Raw genomic sequence first — 27,988 nt, forward strand, 5'->3', positions numbered from 1 at the left:
TGCCACCAAGTGTGCTTTTTACACATTAGATATGCATTGTTTTGCATTTTATTCAGAAAATATGAATAACATCATGAAATAGACCCTGAAAAAGTGTTAAGCATCTTGCAGAAAGATTTACCACCCGCTTATGAATTTCAGTGTTAATCTACCTCCAAAGTCCTGGAAGGAAGACCTAATCATAAATAGTTAGCAAAATACATGACTGGGCATTTGGATACATACCTTACATTACCATTTCTACTCATCTTAAATCATTCTCTAATATGCAGTGTAAGTTCTTTTAAACGCTTTCCCCACAAACAATGAAGTCAATAATTGTTGGAAGCACAAACATCTAGCTGATATGAAAAATCACAGAACTCTACAATTCTTTGATTTCCTACTTATCTTTGGGAACTACCCTTTTCACTTTGGAACTCATCAGAGATAATGTAGAACCAATGGCGGTGTTTGTCTACTTAGATCAGTTATACTGACAAATGTTGTGAATGTTTATTTATCAGCAGCAGCAGGGATGGCTTTTGTGAAGAATCAGAACAGGAGTTACCAACGTGACACCTGTGGCTGTAGTGGAGCTCCTGAGGTCTTGCCCAGGTGCCCTCTCTGAGCTGTCTCCTTGGCCATAAGGGTGTTTACCTTTCCTCTCCTTAGGGAGGAAGTTGAAAGAGCAACACTATTCCCCACTTCTCTTTCAGCTCTATGCCCTTTCCAAGGCTGAAATTAATTCTGCTAGATCCAACTTCTATCCAGGTCCCATAGTAAGGGAAATATGTGCACTATCTTTCTGTCTCTCATGGAGGTGGGGTGTGATCTGCAGAGGAGAAATGAAAATTGGGTGGTGCTGATAGCACGGTCTCAAAAATCCAAATGTGCCTTCAGGTCTACAAATGTTGGTGACTCCTGAATTAGAACATGACCAACTAACCTCCCCTGAAGGAATGGCTCTTCAGAATCCTTTGGTAAACAAAGCTCATACGTCTGCTGACAGCTCACTGATCAGAGACTTCTGACCCCACTCTTCATTCCTGCTCTTACTATCTGGTTTAAGCATGCTGTTCTGAGCATGGAAGAGGGAAGGTAGGAAGTACAGAAGAAGGCAAAGGCAATGATGGTAATACATTAAGGTATCTATTCACAGTGATAATGGAAAATACAATTGCTTGTTTATCTTATGCATTCACAGTACTTAAATAGGTATGAATGTCTTTTAATTGAATTTTCAAAGCTATTCCAATCCACAGCTTAAAGTGCTTTGGATACGCACACCATAATCACTCTAAAAGAGTTTTTTGTTCTGGTTTCCCCTTTTACAACATCTGGTATCAGCAAGCTTAAAGGTTGTGGGGCTTTCAGTATGACAGTCTTCTGTTCAGCCCCTAAAACACATCACAACCAAAGAGTTCTATCCGAAGTACAATACTCAGATTCCATGTTTTTGGAACGACACGAAGGAATCGGGAAAATATCGGTGGCCTGAAGTAGTTCTTGACTAGGCCACCACTGTTAATGTTGCCTGTGAACACCTGAAAACAAGCATAACAAAATGAGTGGACAAAAGTGCAGAATGAATGCACAATGAGTAGACAAATAGTTGGACTAACATATTCCCACAATGGCACATAATATCTAAGTTCATATAAACCTGTGCAGTCCCTTAAGTGTCAGGCCATTGGACCATCCTTTGAGTCCACGGCAAACACTGTACCTATTATGATTCTCTAAGTTCTCAGGCAGATTCCAGTCCCCACAGTGTGGTAGGGGGATCCACTACACATTAGAATTTGGACCTAAGGCCTCTAGCTTTTGATCTTTACAATAAAAACACTGTTCGGATATGTAGCTCCAGTATTTTATTCCACGTTACACAAGCCATATCTAATGATCACTGGTCCCTATATTGCTTGTAAGAACTCTAAATCCTTGGTGAAGCAAAATGATTTGGCAGTATAGAATCACTGAGTCAAACCTGGCAAATCAAGACTGTTAAAGGAGACCTCAGTAGTAGGGGGGAGTGGCCAACATTTTTAATGCTTATCATAAATGAAAATAATAAATAGGGAGGGGGAGGAAGAATTGGTACCTTTTCCATGGAAGTTGAATCATTCATGTAAGGCTTCCACACTGAACCATCATCGCTGTAGAGGATGGAAAATGTCTTCACATACATTTCACTGTACATTGATTTAGCTCCTTGTGTTATGATGCCTGTTATCTTCTTAGGTTGAAGGAGATCAATCTGCAGCCATTGTTGGTTGTTGTTGGACTGTAAAATTAATGAGAACAATAATAACACTGAGTTGTGCAAGTTCACTGGTGAATATCCAATACATGCTAATCTTTAACTGAGTTCTACAGAAGTGCACAGGGTCACTGAACACTGGATGAAGACTCTAAAATAGCCAAGTGTTTAGCATCCGTCCATGTATTCTTTATTTAATTATATGTATCAATTGACCTACAATCAAAATAATATGTAAAGTGGAAGTAATTCAAAGAAAATAAAACATAGTTGTTAAAAGAAAGCAATGAAAAATTTAAAGCTAAATAACCAACACTTCATTCAAGCACAATTCCATATATGTCTGCTCAGAAGTAAGTCTTAATAAGCTCAGTATTCCAGGGTTAAGTGTATATATTAATCAAGGATATCACCTGCAGGCATTACAGCTGCTGATCCTGTGTACACTGGAGTAGATCCAATGACTTCAAGCTACAGGTATTATTATTTTTTAACGGAGTTCATTCACTAGCACTAGCGCTAACTTCTTTCCTCTTTTTCTGTTGATTTCTTTATATGCTATTTTAATATGATGGTTAGCTTGTGTGCCACCCTGATTATTTCATTTTTACTCTACTTCTACATTATTAAAAAAAAACAATTGCAGAAGGTTCGATTTTGCAGCTTTCGTCTTTACCTTTGCTTGCCAGGCATTCATCTTTCCTTTGAGATTGAGGCGGGCAAGAGATGGCTCCCATGAACCCAACCAAGTCTTCTTATAAGAAGAGGCTGTAATTTGCACATTCTTGATAGCCGCACTTTCCATTCCCAATGGCATAAAGCAATCTATCATAAAAATATGGACACATCCTGGTTAGATATCCTAAGCAACAGTATGGTTTACAGGAAAGATGTACACACAGAAAGGCCTCAGCTGCAGGGTCCGGGTCTTACCTTCCGTATCACAACCCAGGAGTTCCATACGAAGAGTAGGCCTGTTATAGAACTTGGTTGGATACACCCTAATATACCTAGCAACAAGAGGAGGGTCAATGAGGTTTTCTTTTATTCCATGGGCATCTGAATTGCCTTCAAAAACCTAGTGGAAACAAAAGAGATTTGTAAGTAACTCTGCAGTATTTGTTAATGGATGCAGTCCCAGTGAAGTATCTCACGTCTATTTTCTTACATGGATTCTGCCCATTTGCCTGTTCAGACCCAGAAACCTCCCCCCTAAATAAATTCACACTTGACTCAAATTGTAGTTTTGGTTTTTTGCAGAATTTAGGCCACAACTTTATTGATTACAGAAAGTGAGTGGTTGCATAGGCTCTGGTTCAACTAGCTCACTGCCATGCAGGTAGCGCTGACCCAGAGTTCTAGCATAGGTCAGCCAAGGGTGAACACCTGGATAAGCGAAAAGTCGGGAACTGACTATGTCCACCACCCAAATGTCCCCCTGGACTCAGGCACAGGCACAACCCCCTCTCGGGTTGACCAAACCATTTGAGTCCCTGGATTCCTTTTACGGAATACCCTTCACATAGGGATGGCAGAGCGTTCTCCCATCCCTATCACCTAAACCAGAGCCTATCCGCAACCCTACAAGTTGTGACGATTTGTTACACAGCAGGCGAAACCCAAATGGCAACAGCCAATAGCCAAGCGGGGGAAATTCCTGCCGTGCCCCTGTCCCAATGACAGGTGACACACGACGACATAGCAAGGTCAAGCGCAAAAACCCTAAAAGTAGGGAGAGGTGGGCGAGTGTTCCGAATGCACAAGCCAAAAGAGGAAGCTCTGGGTCACGTGCATAGGTATAAATAGGTCCCTCAAACCGTTTGGACTGTGTCCCATTGGCCAGATTGCACCTAGCTACAAGGGACCTACCAATCGGGTGTTGTGGCTGACGAATCTTGCCCACCCACAACACAGGGGATCGGTTTCCAGGTCTCACCGCAACATGTGGCCTCTTTAAGGGAGGACAGGATTTCTATACAATTTCTCGGGCTAAAAAAGATGGACCATAATAGCTCTGAACCAATTTTTATTCCAGTTAACCATGCATAATAAATGGTGGTTCTCTAGGTGGAGATGTGTTTCAGAAGATGCACCCAGCCAGTTCAGTGGGGACTGGATGAGAATTGCAATATGTATGGAGATACACATTTATATCCTCATGGGCTACATGTGGAAAAGGTTACTTGCATGTGGTCATATATCATATATGTTTAGCACTGGCATCTAGTATTCATATAAGTTTAGCAGTTGTATTCTCATATTTATTTATTATTACGTTTACATCCCACCTTTCCTTCAAGGAGCTCAAGATGGCATAACTTGGTTCTCTGTCTCACTGTGATTTTTAATTTTTTATTTATTTCTATACTGCTATATCATTTTTAAAAATCAACGTGGTTTGCAGTAATACCTATATGCAATAAGACATGTAAAAATTTAAAATCAGAGACTATCAGCTAACTTTTTCTTAATTACCTGCACAAGTCTAGCAGCACATAAAAGTTTTCAACAGGCATTTAAAGGTTGAAACTAAAGGTGCCTGCTGAATCCCTATTGGCAGAGCATTCCACAGGACTAGGCTGATCAAACTAAAGGATCTATTTCGTGCTGATGTCAAATGAGCCTTGCCATCTCAAGTGGCGCTCCTGCAAATGTTCTCAGTGATCAAGCTGGGATATTAGGGTTTAGGCAATTCCTATGGTACTCTAGACTTAAATTAAAGCAAGCAGACTCTGAAGTAGATGCACAGCCAGTGCAGATATTTTAACAATGGTGTTAAAATAAAATAAAATAAATTATTATTATTATTAGCCCACCCATATTCCAACACACATAAAAATAATAAAATATCAAACATTAATAGTAACAATCTGATCCTATACAAAAAGTCACAATAACTTTAAAATAAACAATTTATATAAAATAAAGCAATATTCAACAATCCATTAGAAATAATAATTATAATAATTTATTATTTATACCCGCCCATCTGGCTGTAAACCCATCCAACCCCGCCCATCCAACAGTAAACAGTAAAATTAAACATCAGCAAATAATAATTTAACAGTCTGCACTTATCAATTACAATAAAGAATTACTAATCTATAATCAGATTAGTAATGTAGCAGAACAGGTCTCTTATAAAGGGTCCCAGGGTTGGAGGTGGAGCAAGGAAGGGGGAAAGCTATCCTCAGAACACTGTAAAGTAGATTAGGCTGCAAGACTGGCCCAAGGTCACCCAGTGAGCTTCACGGCTGAGTGGAAATTTGAACCCTGATCTCCTTTGTCATAGTCCAGGAGTCTAACAGTAACAACTGCACCACATTGGCTCTCTTTATATTAATCTATATTATCCCTTGAGCAAAAACTTCAGTGCCTGCTGCCTTTTTTTTCCCAAGTGAAAAACAGGGACAAGTACAGTAAATATACACACCTTCTGTGCCCCTAAGTGATTCCCTTTAAAAGCAACCCATTTTCTTCCATCTTTGCTGTAGGCAATGACGTACTCCATTGTATACAAGGAACGCATTAACTGCTTGGCTCCTTGGGTCTGAATGCCTGTGATTAGAACCTGGTTTTCTAAGTCCACCTATACAGGAGCAAAATAGTAGATCCATATAAGTGCAGTTTCATTGGAAAGGTATCCTCTTTGTGAGAAAGACAAGTGTGATTTTGGCACATGCACACGTAAAACTCCACGTTATAGGACTAGTTCTATGTGTATGTTGTGACTCAGCCAGTTTATTTTTATTTTTCAATGTTCATTTTTTCATATAATATGCAGCTTTATTGTTTTTCTTTCTGTCTGTAATGATGCTACTGAGAAAGACAAAAACATATGCAAGATAGTTAGGATCTGGGGCCCCTTCCAGACCACTGGGCCTCAGTAATTTGTACCAGCTCCCCGCTGCTGTCTTCATCAGCCTTGGTGCTCATTATGCTATTGGGAAAATCATACACAATCCCACCTTTGATACTGTTTGTGCCAGCAAATGTTTTGGGGCAATCACACTGCTTCATTTCCAATCAGTGCATACAGAATACAGGACATCCACCACAGAAGGCAGTTCCACTAGGCAGGCATGGCCAAACTTGGCCCTCCAGATGTTTTGGGACTACAACTCCCATCATCCCTAGCTAACAGGACCAGTGGTCATGGATGATGGGAATTGTAGTCCCAAAACATCTGGAGGGCCAAATTTGACCATACCTGCACTAGTGCTTCAATAAACTACCTGCCTAGGATGGCTAAAACAAGACTTTTTAAGAGCAAGGCACATTTCCTTAGAAGGTTATGTAGTCCTACTTTAGAGTTAAGCAATTTAGGGCACTTGAAATAAGTAAAATCAAGAGTCTCACATAGGACAAAAAACCCCATATCAAAACTGGAAAAACATTTGGTATCTGCATGATTGCACAGTGACAGGAATATATAACTGGATACAGCAAAGATCTTCTGACCTGCTGAAGGCCATGAACCATTTTGTAGCAAGGGGCAAACAGAGAGCAAGTCAGAAGTAGAAAATAACACTTTTGTTGAAAGGTCATACTTTCCTTTAAAATCATATTTTCCTTCTAAGTTCTGGGGGCATTGTCTTTTGTTCTTTCAGTAGTGGTACTATTTACCAATACAAAAGCCCTTTCTCTAGATATTCAGAATTCAAACAAACAGTATTAAGTGACCTTTCTACCCTAGTTGATGAAGCAGAAGTGTGCCAAAAAGTTAACTATTGCCCTCAGCACACGCAAGCCCTCAGATGGACCTCAAATCTCTCTCTGTCTCAGCCATGAACTTCAGAAAAATGTTTCAAAACATTCGTAGCCACTACGTAGCTTAGTATTTTCTTTTTCAAAGCTGACACAGAACTGCAGAGTTGAGAAGATTACAGACGTGATCACAGGGCCTATAGGTCAATCCCCTATTCCCAGACCCAAACAATTTTAACCCACTGATTGTTATCTCATCACAAACAACCTATTGGGCCACCAGATGACTCACACAAGACTGTCAAGAAGCCACACAGGCCTAGCCAGGCATCTTTAGGCAATTTGGCCTGACACCAAACATGGCAATCCATCAGATTATATTGATACAAATCCACATCACCCAGCATCTCATCTCAGATTGAAGCTGCCCCTGATACCTTCAAAGAAGAGGGAAGGTATAAGCTTTCCAAAGCTCATAAAAGCAAAATATGACCCCAACAGTCTCAAATGGAAGAATATGAATTTATTTAGAGCCCCACAAATTTAAGAACAAGCCCATCAAAGTCCAGTGTCCTGTTCTGACAGGCCAGCCAGATGCCTGTAGGAAGCCCACAAGAGGCACTGGAATGTGACAGCGCTCCCCACATTTGTGACTCCTAGGAACTGGTATTCAGAGGCATGATGTCCTGGATAGTAGTGATGGAACATTTGCTTAATCCTCTTATAAAGCCATCCAAGGTGGTGGTAGCTCTACATTTTCTGAAAGTGAATTCCAGAGTTTAGCTTTGCATGAAAATGTAATTTACTGTATTTTTTGCACCATAACACTCACTTTTTTCCTCCTAGAAAGTAAGGGGAAATGTCTGTGTGTGTTATGGAGCGAATGCCTGCAGGTGGTGGTGGGGATCTGCTGCAGTCGTGAGCAGAGGATCCATGGTTCCCCTTCCTTCCCTCCTCTGTGATTACAAAGCATGGATCCACATGGATCCTCAGGATTTTTGCATTGGGCTACTCCAAACTCACTGTCAGATCACATGTCTGTGGCCACAGCATGAACCACAAAAATCATATATCCACTATTTCGTTTAGAATATATTTTTTCTTGTTTTCCTCCTCTAAAAACTACGTGCGTGTTATGGTCTGGTGCTTGTTATAGAGCGAAAAATACGGTATTTGGTCTGTCCTGATTCTTCCATCATTTAGCTCTATTGGACAGTCCTGTGAGTTCTGGTATAATGAGAGAAAATTTCACCACGTTCTCCACACCATGCATTATAGACCTCTGTCATGCCCCACCCCTCACTCTGCTTTTTATTTAACCTGAAAAGGCCCAATTGTTGGCACCTCTTCTCATAGGGGAGTTGTTCCAGCTCCTTAATCATATTGCATGCTCTTTTCTGAACATTTCCCAACATTTTCCATTTTTGCAGTCACAAGAGAATTTTAATAAATGTATCCTACTCTGTATCAAGTACAACAATGCTCTTTGGCCTGCAACTTTATCCATCAGGCTATTCCAGAAGTTCAAAGCTAAAGGACCTTCTGATGTCTAGTCTATTAGTTCTTTTACCTTTGAAAATTCTGACCCCAAAGATACTTGGGAAATTATCAGGAAGAATTTTTCAGAAAAAAGTGTTCTTTCCACTCTTGAGTTGCAAAGCACAGCACTTGGTCTCCTCTCTATTTAAATCTCCCTTTGTGTAGAGATTTCCAAAAGGGATACATGACAAATCTGAAGAATCATGAATTGTGCAGGCTGTTTATGTTAGCCAGATTTAATATGTTTCCCTCGATAGTAAGAGGAAGATATTTAGCTCTCCCAGAATCAGAGCGTCTCTGCAAATGTAGTAAACAGGAACCTGATACTTTGGAGCATATTTTCTTTTCTTGTGATTTTGGCATTTATGCCAGAAGACAATTATTAGAGTCCTTACAACTCAACAGGCTCAATTCTATGCTACCAACGGTTCAGGACCTGCTCTCAGACAGGAATGATCAAATTACTTTAATAGTGGCTGAATTTCTGAGTGCTGTCCATGTAGAAAGACTGGGCCATTATAAAGAGATTTAGTGGTTCTTAATTGATTGGTGATGTGGTAGTGATGTATTGTATTATTTATGCAAATTGATTTTCTCTGGAGTTAAAGATCTGACTGGGACAAACCTTGTTATGTTGAGCTTGTATTTTGCACAATTTGTATACGGTGTCTGTTTGATAATGTGTGGTTTGCTATGCCTAATAAAGTATATTCAAATTCAGTTCTTTTACCCACACAGGCCATCATACCTTCAATTCAGCATTTTTTAAAAATCAGGTTACTTCAAATCTATACTCATAAAACTGTTTCTGTGATCAAATCATACCTGGATCCAGGGAAGTTCACTTTCGTTCTTCCCAGCGCTCCAAGCATTGTATTTTCCATCATTATTTAATCTTGCCAGTTTAGGCTCCCAGTATCCTGGGTAAGACCAAACAGAAAATGTATTGCAAAAGGAAACTGAAAAGCTTAAACGATGCCAGTTTTCAGAACAATTGTTTCAAAAAAGCAGTTTAGTGGTTGTAAACTACATTATTAGCAATAAATAAAAGCTATTGAATCCCATTACAAACTACAATACACTAACACATTCTAACCCAAAAGAACAGCCAAGGTCTTTACTATCCTTTTTTGCATGCTCCTTGCATTTTTGATGGAAACACGTTTGAATTGACTGATTCATTCATGACAAGAATGGACAAGATACTAAACATTATCAATAATACATTGGCAATCTGTAAACAAAATAGTGAGTGAGAATTTTTTTAAAAACCCCTGCTCTTAGGAGCAGTCCAAAGGGAAAGGTAAGTCCAGTCACGAACGACTCTGGGGTTGCGGTGCTCATCTTGCTTTACTGGCCGACGGAGCTGGCGTTTGTCCGCAGACAGTTTTCCGGGTCATGTGGCCAGAGCAGAACACGGAAACGCCATTTAAATTCCCACTGGAGCGGTACCTATTTATCTACTTGCACTTGTTGGCATGCTTTTGAACTGCTAGGTTGGCAGGAGCTGAGACCAAACAACGGGAGCTCACCCCGTTACGGGGATTTGAACCACCAACCTTCCAATCGGCAAGCCCAGTGGTTTACACCACAGCGCCACCCGCATCCCTCTTAGGAGCGGTCTAGAACTTGCTAAAACAAACACATTCTAATGCATTTCAAATGAAAAAATTGCTGTTGCTAATTCATCACCAGCAGGGCAAGTCGCAGGTTGAGATGGCATTTTCAGAACCAATTTATAGATCAGGTCTTTGCTTGCTAACCAAACACGATCACAAACCACACTGAACGGCTGAGAAACCGACCTGTCAAATTAGAGCAGCCAGAGGCAAGCATAATCTATTTTCATTTTGCAATATGTGGCAAATATTTATATAATATATTAATCATGTGGACTATGGTAAGAAACTAACAAATATGGGGAAAATGGGGATATTTTTTTTTAGAATAATAATTATAATACATCATAAGAGTCTGTACAAATGCCAGGACAATTCACAATTGTTTGTATTTGGAAAAAAATGTGTTGTTGTTGTTGTAATATTCTAAAGATTACAATATTGTAATATTTATAAATATTGTAAATAAAAATATTTAAACAAACACGTTATATTCAGTATGTTATATTGCATGCCTACTAGTTAGTATATTACCCATTTGTGCTGGCCATTTTGGTACCATGAAAGATAATTTATGTCTACCACAATGGGGAAAAATGGAAGTGTTAATGGTGGGCCACCACAGAATGTGGGTGTTCATTAAAGCAGTAGTCTATTGTGTAGTGGTTCCATTCCTAGATTCTAGAATTTAAAGTATATCACCTGCAAAGAGACAAAACGTATTCAACTTAACGACTTAAATTCCTTCACTTTGAAATTTAACTTACCTATGTAGTTCGAAGCACTGATCTGTGAGTCTTTTATAATGCCACTTGCTAGACCCATGGGCAGCTTGCACCCTATTGAGAGGGATCAAATGCATTAGCCCTACCTAAATTCTGGTGGTAGGCAGAGCAATCCTATACCCTAGGTTACACCTGGGGGTGAGATGCACCATTGCTACATCTTGTGTGCACTTAGTCTGGGATGGGAAGGAAAAAATATACAGCCAGACTAAAAAAAAAAAAAAAAGCATGAAAATGGCAGACATGATCCCAGCATCCCTGGAAACTCTGCCAGTACCCACCAATCAGGGCCTGTCCCAGTGACAATGGGTTGCACCCAACAAGGTTTTCGTCAAAATAGACTCACTGAAATTAATAGACCTGAGTAAGCCATCTTGATTAATTTCAGTGCATCTACTCTGAGTTGTTAGGATTCTTGCTCCGTGTTTGCAGTCATGGGATTGTTGTCTATCCCATGATGGTGTATGTTTACATTCCACAGCGTGGGAAGTGACGGAGACAGGATGTTTTGGTATTACTGTGTTCCGTGAATTGGGACTATTGTCCTTTGTTCTTTCTCTTTTTGCTGTCTGATGAGAAAGAGGAAGGAGCTAAGTCAGAATGCTCCGAGTGTATTATATGTAAATAAACGTAGATTAGCCAAAATGCTGTGCTACTGAGTTCTGTTATGCAAACTGCAAGGACTCTGCAGAATCGTAAGTGTGCTGATGCCTCTTGGTATCAGTCGCTGTAGTGTTCGGGCTGAAGAAAGCATTTGAAGCTCCCGAATGATCGACCAGGAGGGAGAGAACATGCTAGTCAGGCATGTGTCTCTGCCAGGGTCCTACACGCAAGTAGGACAATCCTAACAGTTGGACCAGTACTGTATTGGAAACAACACAATGCTAATTTACTAGCAATAGCTTGAAGTCCCACTGCACACACACTGCTTCCGAACCATGCAAAGACACTTATCTGCCTTGTTTTGTGAGATTCAATATGGTTAAACTCTGTTACCTGTATCTATAACAGTAAAGGAGGCTTGCATTCCTGCTTCCTGATATTCACCGACTTCTGTTTTTAAAAGCCATGTGCCAGCTCCTGACGGTTTCATTTCAACAGTACCAAATGAACCTTAAAAGCAGAAAGGAAATGCATGCACATTTTTGTTAAGCATGCCTAAACTGCAAATGTGGTCAGAAGATGAGTAGAGCAGCATCATATTAAACCAAAGCCTACTTGTTTTTTATGATTCTGCACTAACAGGAATTAGACATCAGGTGCAAGGTTCCTGAACTTTCACAAACATCCAGTTTTTTTGGTTGCTCTTGGTTAAATCATACAGTGGTACCTCGGGTTAAGTACTTAATTTGTTCCGGATGTCCGTTCTTAACCTGAAACTATTCTTAACCTGAAGCATCACTTTAGCTAATGGGGCCTCCTGCTGCTGTCACGACCCCAGAGCAAAATTTCTGTTTTCATCCTGAAGCAAAGTTCTTAACCCGAGGTAATATTTCTGGGTTAACGGAGTCTGTAACCTGAAGCGTATGTAACCTGAAGCATATGTAACCCGAGATACCACTGTATTCAGCTTTAGACTGCCGGCTATGTATTCTCAGGCTATATTTTCACTGCATACGTTAGGATTTCTGATAAAAATCAATAAAGCAGAGCAGATCTGTAGACATGAACATTTTTCTCTTTGCATACTAACTTGTATTCAACCCAGTCTGCAAAGAGAAATGCTTAGCTGAATGTCAAGGTGATCGCAGATGACTGACAGGCGGTTGGTGCCCACTCACCTGTCAAAGTGGCGATGGAGAATATTAGGATCCAGACTACCTGCTGGATCCAGTTCGTCACCCCTCTTCTTATGTAACCTAAAGGAGTTAGCCAGTGAATCTCAGAAGGCTAATGGAGGCAAAGTGGATTCTACTGCAATAATTTCTCAACCATTTACCATGGAAATCAGGGGTTGTTTATACGCTGACATGGACTGGGTCATTTGTCATTCTTTTTAAAAAAACATATTCTTTTTTTATTCACATTGATATAACTACTTAAGAATTCTTCAGAGTCATTCCAACACCATAGAGAAGAGCATTTAATTTTCTGACAACAATATATGGATCCATCTGATTATATTTACCAGGAAGAAGAGGGTAGACACCAAGCTGATGATCTTCCCTTCCCTGTTCTGTGAATGTCTGACCGTGGAAATTAACAACATGAATGTCTTTTGGCCCACCCATGTTTATCAAATGCCAGTGGACCTTCTCATCCTTAAACATCCGCAACCCCTGAAGGTGGTATGAAACCCCATTAATAGCTGGAACAAAAAAGAACATGTGATCAGAGATTAAGAAACAGCACACATATCCTTCTGTGGTTGTTTTTTTTTTAAAAAAAAACATTTAGATGCATAACTGCAATTTCTATAACTACTTAGTTCTTCAAAGCCTTGACATAGAAGAATATTCCACCTCCGTGGTTTATTTAAGATAGTATCATGATAGCATACAGTAGTAACCTGGAAATCTAATGGTCTTGTGGCAACATTGGGTAATTTGTTTTTTGCTGTCACCAGGGGTGGCATGTCCTGTTTCACCTCTTTCTCTGAAGCTGCAGAAGCCTCTAATAGTCCCCACCACCACCACCACCTGAAGTTGCTAGTAGCAAATGAAGATTTACAGGCACAACCATCCAAACTGGGACACGCCAACTGGCTGGTTTTACAAGACAACAATTATGTTGGAAGTTCTAATCACAGAACCACAACACATAGTTGTGCCTAAACGGCCTCGGTCCAGTATATCTGAAGGAGTGTCTCCACCCCCATTGTTCTACCCAGACACTAAGGTCCAGCACTGAGGGCCTTCTGGCGGTTCCCTCACTACGAGAAGCCAAGTTACAGGGAACCAGGCAGAGGGCCTTCTTGGAAGTGGCGCCCTCCCTGTGGAACGCCCTCCCACCAGATGTCAAAGAGAACAACAACTACCAGACTTTCAGAAGACATCTGAAGGCAGCCCTGTTTGGGGAAGCTTTTAATGTTTGATGTATTACAGTATTTTAATATTTTTTTGGAAGCCGCCCAGAGTGGCTGGGGAAGCCCAGCCAGATGGGCAGGATATAAATAAATTATTATTATTATTATTATTATTATTATTATTATTATTATTGGTCCCTATTTTCTCAATGGAGGCATCACCTTCAAATAATGCACCCAGGAACTGTGCTCCTTGCCACTTGTGATTTTCAAGGGCGTTAGTGAAAGTTAGCTTTACAAATGTCAGGTTGGATGTGGAAAATTAAAATGGATGTAATCCAGTCAGCACTAAATACCTCAAGCCTTTCCAGTTTCAATGGAAAGGAGTTAAATATAAGCTCGAATCCAAGTGGTTTAAATTTTTTTAACTTTTGCTCATTAGTGCCCACTGATGGGATAAACAATGGCCTTGAGAAATATTTCTGCCTTTCTAGTTAAACTTTATTTAAATAGAATAATTCAATTTGAAAGGGAGAGTAAGGATACAGTGTTAAGTTTGAAGAATAAAGAGAAAACCAATTTGTGTATTATGATGGAGGTTAATTATATTTCTCTGTTAACAAAATATTAACAGAATACATTAACATGTATCAAGGGTTGGAATGAAACAGCCTTGGAATGAAACAGGAAAATATTTGGAGCAAAATAAGATCAGATGAGTTTGATATTAGTGCAAGGGAATAGTCAATAGCAGGACTGGTTGTGCTAAAACAATTTGAGACCTCTGATTATAAATCTACTATATTTGAACTCTTATCAGGAACATGGGTGACATCAGAGGGGAAAAAATCTCATGCAAGTGTTTTGTGTCTGTAAAATGTTAATATTCAGAAAACATCCCTATCATTTTTCTTCAATATAGTCATAGTTATTATTCGTCATCACTAGGGATCTTATAGTAGACAAAGGAAAACATCTATACCAGGAAATTTATGGTGCCTTTTTGCTCTGGAAATCCTCTCAGCATGAGCCTTTCTTTTATATTTATTGAAGTACCAGCTTTTCTCCTCATCAAAGACCATAAAAAGCAGAACAAACTCTCTCATGTCCTTTGGCTTGCTATACTTGTCAAGCATTCCTTTTTGACAGATCAAGACTGGCCCAATCAAGCCAGAGTGAATATCTTTTTCCTACAAAACAAGACAGGAAAGAGGTTCCAAAATTAGTTTCTCAGGTAAATGAATTGCTGCTCTTGTGGTTTATTTGAAAGCATCAGTTCACTTCATTCTGATGCAGATATATTAATATGTAATAAATTTAAACTGTTTAAATCCTGAATTTTAAATTACTGTAATCTGTCCTGGGACCAGCTTGTGAAAGGCAGATAATAAATTAAATCATATTAGTAATTCATGAATGTTATAACATGGTCATTTCCACACACACCCATTCAATACCCAGGGAATCTCAAATCCAAGATATATGTGAAAATAAAAAGGCATACAAATTTGGAAGCCAAATTAGCCAACGTGTTCTTCATTTCTGTTGAAATAATTCATTTCCATTTTTCACTCAGAGGATTCCACAGAAGTATTACTGCTTTAAAACAAAACAAAATCTTTCTGTATTAGATTGCCTTACCGGGTTTACAGCAGAGTAGTAGGCCCAGGATCTACATGTTCTCTGACCTTCTGGAGGTCCTGACCGTTGGGTCACATGCCAGACGTAAGTATAGGTGCCATTTGGCAGGATTGCGTCATCCTCTTTAAACCATTTTGGAGACTGGTCATCATAGCTTCTACCTTCAGAAGACTTTTCATAATAAAGCCCATGGGCATGGAGAGAATATGGCCTGGAGGCCAGATTTTTAAAGTGAATCTATAATAATAATAATAATAATAATAATAATAATAATAATAATAATAATTTATTTACACCCTGCCCATCTGGGCAGCTCCCAACATCATCATCATAAAGCGATAAAATATCAAACATTAAAAACTTCCCAAAACAGAGTTGCTTTCAGGTGTCTCCTAAAAGTCAGGTAGTTGTTTACAGTCGTACCTTGAAAGTCGAACAGAATCCATTCCGGAAGTCCCTTCGACTTCCAAAACATTAGGAAACCAAAGCACGGCTTCTGATTGGCTGCAGGAAGCTGTTGCAGCCAATCAGAAGCCGCGGAAGCCCCGCTGGACGTTCGGGTTCCAAAGAACGTTTGCAGACTTGAACACTCACTTCTGGGTATGCGGCATTCAGAAGCTAAAATGTCCAAGTACCAAGGTGTTTGAGATCCAAAAGACGACTGTAGTTCCTTGACATCTGATGGGAGGGCATTCCACAGGGTGGGAACCACTACCAAGCAGGCCCTCTGCCTGGTTGAACGGACAGCGATTAGCAGTTATGAAGGTGGAAAACCTCCCTTCCAAAAACTTAAAGCTTTGTGGAGTTATCCTAGGTTCAGATTTTGGAGACTACATCAAGTCACATCTAGAACTCCGCTCCCATGGGGAAATTTCTTTGAAACTATAGACAGGTTAGAAAATCTGTCTTGGGATGTACTTATTGTGCACTGCTGTCTGTCTGTACAGATCAACAAGCTGGGCATATGCAATGATTTAACTATAAATGGTTGTCGCTACCTGTCTTCTGACTGTAACCAAGTTGTTTAATTTAGGAACAATACAAGCTGCCTTGTAGAGAGTCAGACCATTGATCCATCTAGCTCAGTACTGTCTTCACTACCTGGTAGTAGCTCTCGAGAATTTCAGAAAGGAGCCATTCACAGCCCTACCTGGAATTTAGATTTACTATGCATTTCTGCTCCCATGTACGGCACACATAAATTAGTACTACAGTAATCCTACTCTGTGTATTCTTAACAAGCTCAGTTCTCCAAGCTACTCATGTAGTCAAAATCCACACCAAAGAATATCAGCAGGCTTGGAGGTAAGTCTTGAAGTTTGCTGAAGTTAAATTAGAAAAGAATCTAGGAGGGACCCCCCCCACACACACACACACCAAAAAAGCCACCAATCCAATGAGGATTGGACATGCTCAGTAGCCATTGAATGCTAAGTGTCTGTTGGAGGGAAATGGAAAACTGGGAGGAGATAATGGAACCCTGAAAGAAGAAATGGCTGGCTGATTTGAATCATTTTGCTATCGGTTTTGATTTTAAAATGGCAGCATAGATCTAAAATAAATAAATACACGGGCACTGAAAAGGAACACATTACACCGCTGCATTTTGTTGCAGGTCAGTTTGTAGTGCATGAATTTCATTGCTGTCGGTGGAAGTTTCCTTCAACCACGTTTCACACTTTCAAGAGCTGGGGGTAATGAGAAGGAAAGGAAACTCATTTCGCCTTTGCTTTCTGCAGTGGAAAATCTCATAGGAGACAGAAGACTAAGAAATCTTTATGAGTTGTACATGTAAATGGACTACAGCAGGGGCAAGAAACCTGTGGTTCTCCAGATACGGCTAGACTCCAAAAGCCATTCATCCCTGACTATTGGCCATACTGACTGGGGCTGATGGAAGTCAAACAAAATCTGGGAGGCATATCACATATTCCCGCCCCCCCATGCTATAAGAAGTTCATGCAATATTCAGAGCACATTGCCGAGTATTGTTCAGGCTGCATTCAAAAGGATTCAGATTTGTTATATACATTTATGCTTCTATTTTCATTAGTAATGCCCATTCCTGAACTCAGCCACAAAAAGACACATGGTGTGTTATTTTAACACACCCAAACCAAAATGAAATCCATTTTTTTATTTTGAAGTTATTAAAAAGGGGAAAAATGCCCCCAATTATTCAAAGACTGGGAACATGAACTTACTTGGATGACATCATCCACCTCAGCTCTAATGACAGGACCCAGGATGCCAAGGTGTTCCTCATATTCCCCTCCAGCTTCAGGTGTCCTAAAAGTCTCGTCTTGATAACTTCGGAAAATCACTTTTTTGTACCCTGTCCTGGCTGGGCCACTTTTCACTGTACTGAGGACATGGAAGGATTGAGATGAGAAGACTGTAAATAAACTTTTTTGTGGGTAAATTTTTAATATCAGTAAGCACTTGGAGACTGAGAAATGGTGAATCTACTGCAGAATCAAAGCAAAAGGGCATCTATATCGGCTCTGTGACTCTGACCCAATCTGCTCTGTACATTTAAAGGTATATCACACCACTTTAAAGAGCCATGGCTTCCCCCAAAGAATCATGGGAACTGTAGTTTGTTAAGAATGCTGAGCATTGTTAGGTGAACATATTCCTCTCACAGAGATATAATTGTCAGGTTGCTTTAACAGTAAATTCCTGTTCCTAGGGAACTTTGATAATTGTAGCTCACAGGGCCCTTCTGTATAGACAGAATGAGATTTACGGAATTCCTTCTTTGTTGCCGTTGTAGGCAGAAACTAAAAATCATTTTTCTTTGAATGAGTACTGCTGTTGTTTTTAACTTGATTGCTTTTTTTTTTTAGATAGCGTGGCTTACATGAACATTTTTCCTAAGTGACATGACGTTTTTGTTTTTAACTGCATTGCACATTTTGGATGTGAAATGTTCTACAAACACCAGAGTGGGATAAAAATATTAAACATTAACTGATTTAATATAACTAAGCAAACATGGTTGCATTTGCTCGTCTGCTTGGAGGCGCTCAGTGTAGTTCCTGAAACAGCCCCACAGAAGTATCGTGTGCTTTAAAGAAAGAAAATAAAGAGGCTGGATTGTGCCCAGTGCTGCTGTTCTGCTTCTGAAACATACTTTTGCTTGTGCAATGGATCTTTCCCCTCCTCTCCCCTGCAGCCCCTCATGCACCCTCAAAATCTGCTCTAGAGGGTTGAAGGGTTGAATCCTGAATTTGAGGACATATAAGGAAAGTCCCCTTGCATGAGCGGAACTCTACGCATGACAAAGTGGTACAACCCATTATCCCCTAATGAATAAATTAAAAAAGAATAGTTTCCTAGATTTGTGGGCTTAACCACCTGATTCTGATGATCAAGAAGTACCCAAAATCGATCAGTCCTGATGGAGTGTGCGTGGACTGTTGATGAGTTGTTGCTTTACGGTTATATTATTTATTGCTCTTTTCATCATGTGTTGCTTTATATTGTAAACCACTTTGGACAACCATTTGCCCAGAAACAAATGGCCTCATTTATTTATTTATTTATTTTAAATGAAAACAGCCGATTAATAAAGACTGACGTATTCTAAAAGGTATTAAGCTGCAAATCTAAACACAATTACCAAGGGGGGATTTGCATCTGAGTAGACATGTATAGGATTGCACTGCTTGGCGCATCACACTAAAGCCAGCAAGATGGAATTGGGTCAGAGAGAAATAATTCATCCAAACCTTTTTCTTGGTCCTGCATAATCCCAGAGAACCTCTTCGGTTGCAATGTAGTATCTCCTTATGTTTGCATTGTTCATAGTCCGGAGGTAACGCTTAGCTATGTCATCTGGGTTACGTGCTGTATAACTGTCAAGTCGGGGGTCTCTTATATACGGGTTGTGATAGTGTACTGTCTCATATTCATAAGAGCCACTGATGCTGTCGTCATAGACTGTGCTGTCTATGTCATATTCCATATATTCCCCATCATCGCCTATAAAACCTAATTTGACCTCTGGTTTATCCTCTTTTGGTGTCAAAGTATCATACACCTCATTTGGCAGCATGGTCTGGTTGCGTTCAATGGAGGCTTGGTTGCTGCCAAATCCTCTAGGTGACATTAGAGGTTTGGAAGTTCTCGGCGCTAAGACTCTTGGCTTCCTTTTCTTTCGCCGAGCCTTCTGGAAAGTTCCAGGTGTACTGACGGTACAATTCTCCTTTCTCTTTTCATTCAGGGCTTCCTGCTTGTTATTGTTATTCATTTCTAGCTGGCCTAACTCAAGCTGGGAGTCAGCTTTGTATGTCTCCTGCTTTCTCTTGCTGGGGAACACGGTATTTTCTGGATACAAGGTGACATTTCTGGAGCTGTTCTGTAGTTTATTGTCAACAGGTTTGGTGAGATCTGCTTCTGTATCATAAACCACCTTCTCAGAAACAATATTCCATTCAGAAGCCGTCTTTTTGGGAGGACACTTTGGCCTCTGCTGAGGTGAGTCCTTCAAATTCTCTGTGGGCTTTGGGATGGGAGTAGAAGCAAAGCTGTCTAACATACCATCAGAAGTCAAATCATCATATTGTTGATCTTCCAACAACTCTTGTTCAGAACCATTGTTTTCCACTGTCTCTGCTACAGCCAAAGGTAAATTTGTTGAAAGCATGGAAAACTCAGTATTTGTTTCCTCTTCATCCTCATAATCATAAAGATAATGTGAAAGGTGACTAGTATCTATGCTGGAAGCAGTTTCTGCACTGGGAATGGGAAGAAATGGAGTATCTGAAGTGGTGTTGTCTATAGCAGAAAGATTTCTTTTTTGTTGTACATGAAACAGCAGGGCATGCATCTCTTTAAGGGCAAACAATATTGCCTCTGTTAGACCTTGCCTTTCCCTCTTTTCATGCCGTGTATCCTTTTCACCTTCGTTATCTTCTTGCTCCTTCTCTGTAGAAGGTCCATGCGAAGTAGGGTTACTTTTTTCTTGTTCAGATGACAGGTTTCTAACCACTGCAGCAATATCTGAAATCAAAGTATCGTTTGCCAAAGACGTGTAATTAGGATGGAGAGAGTCAAGTGCAGCTGTATTCGGAGCAGTCCTTGGACTTTTCAGCACGTCATCACCACGCAAAGTACGGTTACTTTTGCCTTGTTCAGAGGACCAGTTTCTAACCACTGCAGCAATATCTGAAATCAAAGTATCGTTTGCCAAAGATGTGTAATTAGGATGGAAGGAGTCAAGTACAGCTGTATTTGAAGCACTGCTTGGACTTTCCAACACTTTATCACCATGTGAAGTATCACTGTTATTTGTGAACACCAGATGTGAGTTCAGTGTTACATTACCATCAGTCTTACTGTGGGTGATGTCAATATCTTCTTGTATGGCAAGAGCAGTGATATTCAGCTTTTCTTCTTCTTCAGCAATCGATCCATTACGATGTGATCGAAGTCCGAGCATAGAAGCATACATATCTTGTTCTAAGTCATCTTCTGTTTGATCTTCGTAGTTATCAAGGACATTTTCATTTATCGTGCTTCTGTCCGCTTTCTCCTCCTTTAGTGCTGCTGCGTCATTTTTCTCAGATGAAAATGTGACCAGTGCATAATCTGAAGCGTCATCATAACTTTCTGTGTAATCAACATCATCACAAGTGGCATCTCTAAACCGAAGTCTCATTCCATTGCTCATCTCATGGGAACCCCATGATGATAAAAGCCAGGTTCCTGCAAATTCAGAATAATGTGCATTATTCATACTACTTGTACAGTTACAGTTTGCCTTTCTCAGACACCTGAATGTAAATTCTGTGGCTCAAAAATGGTGGTAAAGGATTCACACCAAACCTTAATCTCATTACAATATTGCAGAACCAGAGAACTCTATTACAAATAATTTTATTTTATTTTTTGCTATATGTTGTCTCCCACCGAGACAGGGATGAGGAACCTGTGGACCTCCAAATTTTGTTGGACTACAACTCCTGAGCTACAGAGAGGCCCATCTAATGAAGTATCAAGGCTTTGTGTTACAACAGCTAAGCGAGTTCAGCAGCAAAGTGAGAAACCGAGGGCACACTACGCTGCCCCTCGTTTCCTTGACCCAAACAAAATGTAAGTTTCTAATAAAGTAACTTAGTAAACCACAAAACAGTTAGGCAGGTAGAAAGCCAGCAGGGGTGGAGGTGTCCTTGGTCCAATGAGCTCCTGGCTCTCTGGGAACAATTTTGTTCCTTTGAGGCCAAGGTGGCTGACCTGGAAAATCTGAGAGAGGCAGAAAGATGGGTGGATGAGGCCTTTGGGGGATTTTGTGGTTTTGTTCCACTCCCAATAGCTCCACTAATGTCAGGGAGAATGCCACTCTTGGGGAAAGGAGACTATGGCTCTAAAGAAAAGGGAAACAATCTGAATAATACAAATTCCTGGAAACGGCAGGAGAGGAGAGTGCTGCTGTGCTCAGCCTCCCATGGGCATCTGATTGGCCACTGTAAGAACAGGATTTATAGGTTGCTACTAACCAACGTTGTCCATGGTCACTGTAGCCGATTCACCACTCATTGGGAAAAGATGCAAGATATCTTGATGTTTTCCTCTGTTCAGGAAAGTATGGCCAGAAAGATGCACCGGCACTATCACATCCTGTGTGCCAACACTGGTGAGGTGCCATTTAATAATATTAGCCTGACAAAATCCAAGGATATCTGTTCTATCAGATGCATAGCCATTGATTGCTAAAATAAAAACGACAACAACAATATAACAAAGAATATATAACTTTACCAGGAGCATATCAAATTTCCAGATCTGATGGACATTATAACAGGAATGAAACAGACACCTGTAGGAACTGTTCTACATGTTACACATAATGACATAGCAGAAATTTGGGCTCTACCACTTTTGACTGCATGGGAAGATCTTATCATTTAATTGTATTTTGTTTAATGTTCTCAGGCATAAAAAAGCTCCCTGCATCTAATAACTAACTCATCAAGGGGAAGATTACATTAACTTGGGCTAAGTTACTTCATGCAGGGAGCTTTTTTTTACATGGGGCGAGCATTCGAAAATATGATTGTTCATTTGTAGTGTAAACATTTATAATTAACATAGTTTTTTAAAAATAGAACTGCATGTGAAAGAGGCTGCAGATTGTGGCAGAAAGTCCCGGGCTGGCCCTGCCCCAGACATTTGATCAAAGCAATCCGATGACAAGCTCAAAACAATATGATCCCTCTTCTCAAGTGGTACAATGTTGAATTTTGCTGCCTTAGTCTATCACTTTATTTCTATGTAACTTGTAGCATTGAATTGGTGTAGTGTAGTGAATGCCATCAAGCAGTCAAGCATTATGGAAACAGCATGCTATTCTTCCATTAAAAACAAAACAAAAAAACACCCACATAATTTTATTTCACACTACTGAAGTGGAGCTCTCACATGCTTAGTGAAATGCTGGGTGAGGTTTCTACTCACTGTGCATGACATTGGACTTGTAAAATCTGGGGTCATCTCTCTTAACAGTGGAGGGATTGCTGCAGAATCTCTTGATATTGTCCTCCAAATACCAGCTCTTGTTTTCATCAAAGACGGCAAAGAGTGATTGCTGCTCGTCGTCAGCCTTATTCTGGAAAGCATTAAGACATGCCATCATTTCTGATCACATACCAGAGCCCTCTGCACTCCATTCTGACTTATAAAACAATGAATCTCAAACCTGGGCAGGCTGTCTAGGAATTCTAGACAATTATGGTGATTCCTTTCCTACCTGGATGATCAATCCAGTGGCATGGTCTCCTGTACTATTTAATATCTACATTAAGTTGCTTAGTCAAGTCATTCAGAGAGGCAGATGTTATCAGTGTATATTCATAATATAAGAGATGAATCAATCAGTCAATTTTTATTTCTCTCAGTTTCTCACCTTTCCAATCTTTAGTTTGGTTTGTCCCATTTCTGCATATGTTTGCATGAAAATTCATAGGCATTTTGTGCATATTTCTCCTAATATGCACATTTGTATGCAATTTAGCCTAGCATAAGTATTTTTCCAAGTGTAACAGAATGCATTTTAGCATTATTTTCACTAATATATACATTTTTGTACCCCTTTTTTGGTTGGAGAGCTGCATTGTATAATTTGAAGAAGTGCAAATTTTGAAGAAGAGCTGTGTTTCATTTCATATATTGATTCAGGAAGGGCAAACTTGATAGTTTCCCATTAAAATGCAAACCTAATCAATTTCTCCCCTTCGCTAGAAGACACTCAGCCCTACTTTGACTATTGATCAGATTCAATGAAACCAGTATTTGGGTTCAGTAATGGAGTGGTAGAACACAAATAAACTAAAACTCTTTCCAGATAAATTGTTCATCCGACCAGGAAGGTAGGGTTCAACCTGGTCTGAATGGGGTCAAATTCCTCTTGAAGATCTAGGTTCATTGTTTGAGAGTTCTGCTGGATTCAGTGGTTTCTATGGCATAAAGTGCCTTTCATTAGCTCAAGTTACGGCACCTTTCTAAGTAGCCTGGCCACTGTTATCCATGCACTTATAACCTTTGAAACCTCTGCTAGTAAGCAGGCCACTGGGCTAAGTTTTGTGCCAAATGGATCTGGTTATGCAGGATGCATCTTGCTAGTATTTAAAGAACCACACTGGCTACCAACCAATCTTTTTCCAGGCACAATCCAAGGGTTTTTTATCTATAAAAAAAGTATTACACTGACTCTGCCCAAGCACCACAGTCATAATCTGAGACCTTCCTCTGGATTCCTCCACCATATGAAATAAGGCTGGTGGCAATGAAAGAGTCTTCTGATCTATGGCAATCCATATATCTAATACCCGGGTCCATAGGAGGTAATGTGGCACCAAAACATTCATTCCAATGCCAGGCAAAAATGTTTTCGTCCAGGCATTTTGCATGAGACTTCTTTGAAATGCAAATAGTAGCTTGGTGAGGGATTTTGTTCCATCTCCATGTACCCCCAGTACGGTCCTGTGGCTGCTCATGCTTCTTCATGGGTGCTGTTTACATGACAAAACTATGCATTCACAACTTGTCTGGCCCCAAGAGCCTAAGAGCAGCACTGCTGGATAAAACCATCTGGTTCAAAATCCTGTTTCCCACTCACACCCATGCCTAGAAAGTCAGGGACAAGCAGAAAACCTCTCAGAACCAGGCTGTCCAGGAACAGAACAAGCAAAGTGTGGATGAGTCCTTGGAGGCATACTGCCTCAGAACCTTGAGATAGCAGTGTTACGGCCGCCATCTTTTCTCTCTCAGTTTGCAATACTTGACAGTACCTGTGTTCCCTTCACATCGAGTGCCTTGCGTTTGCAAACCAGAAGTGGTCCAATAAGTCCTGAGGCGATATCCCTTGTTATATCAACAGCACTATGATAAAATCTGGTGAGACACTGAGGATCTTCGCTTGTGGGTTCATCTGTGTCAAGTACGGTCCAACGATATGTGTAAATTTCCCCTGGTTGGACTAGTTTACCCTCAGTGCTGTTCTCTGGATGGAATAAGGACATAAATGGAGTAAGATGATAGGAGCAGAAGCAAATGGCAGTTACCCTGTACAGTGTGTAAACACTGCCTGCAGACCCCTTTCAGACACTCGGGTTCCGTGCTCTTTCCTGCTACAGCTTAAACACATCTCTTTTTCTGGAGTAAGGTGTGAATTCACATATTGTATTACTTTTATTTTGACATGCAGAAGGAGAAAGAAGCAGAGTGGAAACCATCAGGATCTCTCTCCTATGCCTCTCCCATTGGACTATTGTGCTTACATCACTTCCTTAATCAGGGAATCCCCACCCGTAAGAAGAGCCTTCTGGATCTGGCTAATGGCCCATCTCATCTAGCGTCCTGTTCTCACAGTGGCCAACCAGACACCCATGGGAAGCCTTCAAGCAGGATCTCTGAGCACAACGACCCTTAACACCTACAAGCTCTCTTCTTATAACAGAAAAGAGCTATCCAGGGCATCTCAGAAGTCCAGTTGAAGCAAAATTAATTCTGTCGCAATAATTCTGCAGCCATTTATCATGGAAATAGGAGGCATCTCAATACGCTTTTTTTCTGCTTCTGTATGTGGAACGGGGAGGGCAGGGAGGCTTGTCTTGCCCTTTGCCTCAAGCAGAAAAACATAGAATACACAGTTCTGTCCTTCAGCAGAGGAGAATGGCAAAGGGGTGTGGGGCCAGGGAAGAAAGGTCAGGAGATTGCTGCCACTGCCCCACCCCAGCATCTGTCATATGAGGTGGCCACTTCCCTCTGTGTAATGATGGGGCCAGCTCTGTCCTTAATTAGCCAGTTAGTTTCTTCAGCTTTCCATTCCTATTTGAAGTACCCTTGGATGTGGGTGGCACTGTGGTTTAAACCACAGAGCCTAGGGCTTGCCGATCAGAAGGTCGGCGGTTCGATTCCCCACGACGGGGTGAGTTCCCGTTGTTCAGTTCCTGCTCCTGCCAACCTAGCAGTTCAAAAGCACATCAAAGTGCAAGTAGAAAAATAGGTACCGCTCCGGCGGGAAGGTAAACGGCGTTTCCGTGGGCTGCTCTGGTTCACCAGAAGCGGTTTAGTCATGCTGGCCACATGACCCGCAAGCTGTACGCCGGCTCCCTCGGCCAGAAAAGCGAGATGAGCACTGCAGCCCCAGAGTCATCCACAACTGGACCTAACGGTCAGGGGTCCCTTTACCTTTACCTTGGATGATACCGACGTTACAGTTAGCTTTGAAGGCCTTTAAAAAGGAATGACCTTAAAAATAATATTTTTTTTTTTTTTTACTTTTTGAAAATGACAACAGGAACACCTCTATCGACTGAACTGCTAGGGAAGCTATTTCATATATATATATATATATATATATATATATATATATATATATATATATATGCTTTCGTAGATTTTCACGGGTACAGGAATGCAGGTTTTGGTGTCCTCGGGTGTCTTCCCGTGTAAAAGTTGGGGTGTCTAGGCGACGTTTCGACGAGGTCTCACTCGTCATCTTCAGGCTGGTGCTTTCGGCTTCTTGTTACTGGAACAGAGCAGGATCTCAGTGTTTGAGTTCCTATAAATACTGTTGAGGGGGTGTGGTGTATAGCCTCCAATGTTCTGGGCAGAGAGGAAGTTCCCAGGCTAGTGTGCCTTTTCTTCTTTTGTTCCTTAATTACTTGAGGGATATCTTGAGTGATTTCTTGAGTGATATCCTGAGTACCACTTAGGTGGGTCATTAGGTGTGGATTAGTTGCTAAAGTCTTTGTGTCTTGACCTCTTGAACTTTGTGAAGAGTTTTTCTGAGAAGATGGCTGTACTGCACTTAGTTGTGCTCTGGCTTGGCTTCGTGTATAGGGGCGAGCTGTGGTTTTGTGGCCTGTGTCAGCCAGATCTGTGTAGGGATTGCAGGGGGGTGCAGCATCCGGAGGTGCCACCATGGTTTGGCTACTGGATGGTGTCTGTAATTTATCTGTGGAGAGGGTCTGGGTTTGGGTCTGGTGTGGTTGATTGGTGATGGCGTTCTGTGTGCCTCTGGATCTGGTGTCAGTTTTTGTACACGAAGCCAAGCCAGAGCACAACTAAGTGCAGTACAGCCATCTTCTCAGAAAAACTCTTCACAAAGTTCAAGAGGTCAAGACACAAAGACTTTAGCAACTAATCCACACCTAATGACCCACCTAAGTGGTACTCAGGATATCACTCAAGAAATCACTCAGGATATCCCTCAAGTAATTAAGGAACAAAAGAAGAAAAGGCACACTAGCCTGGGAACTTCCTCTCTGCCCAGAACATTGGAGGCTATACACCACACCCCCTCAACAGTATTTATAGGAACTCAAACACTGAGATCCTGCTCTGTTCCAGTAACAAGAAGCCGAAAGCACCAGCCTGAAGATGACGAGTGAGACCTCGTCGAAACGTCGCCTAGACACCCCAACTTTTACACGGGAAGACACCCGAGGACACCAAAACCTGCATATATATATATATATATATGCCACCATAAGAAAAATAGGAGGAAATGAAGCAGAAATAATGAATAACCAACCTTTGGCACCAGAAGGATAAACAACTCCTTCAGCATCCTTTGAAAGTGTAACTCCATGCACATAAATACTGTAGGGTCGGCTGGCCATGTTTTTGAATACAATCTGTTTAAAATGTAGGTGGAGAATATGTGTTCAGTATGGCAATAATGCTTTATACAAGACGTTTGCAATAATAGTAGTAGAAGCTGAAGCAATAATAATAATGACCGCTCCCCGCTTAAAACGGGGGGCGCCCTTTGCGTGGACGCGTGCAGCCCCTAGAGCTGGAGTGGCTCCAACAGCATAGGCTTCGCTTTGCCTTCCCTCAGGTGGGATACCTGGAGGTCTCTGCCTACCTCAGTCAGTTGTCCAATCCCACCTGGGGGAAGCGTTGCCAACGAGACCATGCCAGGTAGGGGAGGGATTACCTGCCCGCACAATAAAGGGAGTATCTTACCTGGGAATCC

At 40.9% G+C, this 27,988-nt stretch overlaps 1 protein-coding gene across 1 annotated transcript in view; it reads right to left on the minus strand.

The window, feature by feature from the left end:
- Positions 1-12: 12 nt before the first annotated feature.
- Positions 13-27,988, minus strand: part of F5 (coagulation factor V) — a gene marked incomplete at its 5' end in the record, with an annotated part of 36,986 nt that continues 9,010 nt past the window's right edge. Inside the window, 17 exons of the mRNA XM_081908323.1 lie at positions 13-1,526; positions 2,084-2,266; positions 2,919-3,067; positions 3,176-3,320; positions 5,676-5,831; positions 9,314-9,408; positions 10,875-10,946; positions 11,889-12,005; positions 13,021-13,200; positions 14,840-15,047; positions 15,499-15,735; positions 17,703-17,862; positions 19,233-21,210; positions 22,002-22,214; positions 22,960-23,110; positions 24,792-25,003; positions 27,542-27,644. Of these exons, the coding sequence (XP_081764449.1) occupies positions 1,380-1,526; positions 2,084-2,266; positions 2,919-3,067; positions 3,176-3,320; positions 5,676-5,831; positions 9,314-9,408; positions 10,875-10,946; positions 11,889-12,005; positions 13,021-13,200; positions 14,840-15,047; positions 15,499-15,735; positions 17,703-17,862; positions 19,233-21,210; positions 22,002-22,214; positions 22,960-23,110; positions 24,792-25,003; positions 27,542-27,644 (4,506 nt within the window). The 3' untranslated portion in view covers positions 13-1,379. The remainder of the gene's footprint in view (positions 1,527-2,083; positions 2,267-2,918; positions 3,068-3,175; positions 3,321-5,675; positions 5,832-9,313; positions 9,409-10,874; positions 10,947-11,888; positions 12,006-13,020; positions 13,201-14,839; positions 15,048-15,498; positions 15,736-17,702; positions 17,863-19,232; positions 21,211-22,001; positions 22,215-22,959; positions 23,111-24,791; positions 25,004-27,541; positions 27,645-27,988) is intronic.

The sequence above is a fragment of the Podarcis melisellensis genome (assembly GCF_964234715.1).
Source record: "Podarcis melisellensis genome assembly, chromosome: 4".
Classification (NCBI taxonomy): domain Eukaryota; kingdom Metazoa; phylum Chordata; class Lepidosauria; order Squamata; family Lacertidae; genus Podarcis; species Podarcis melisellensis.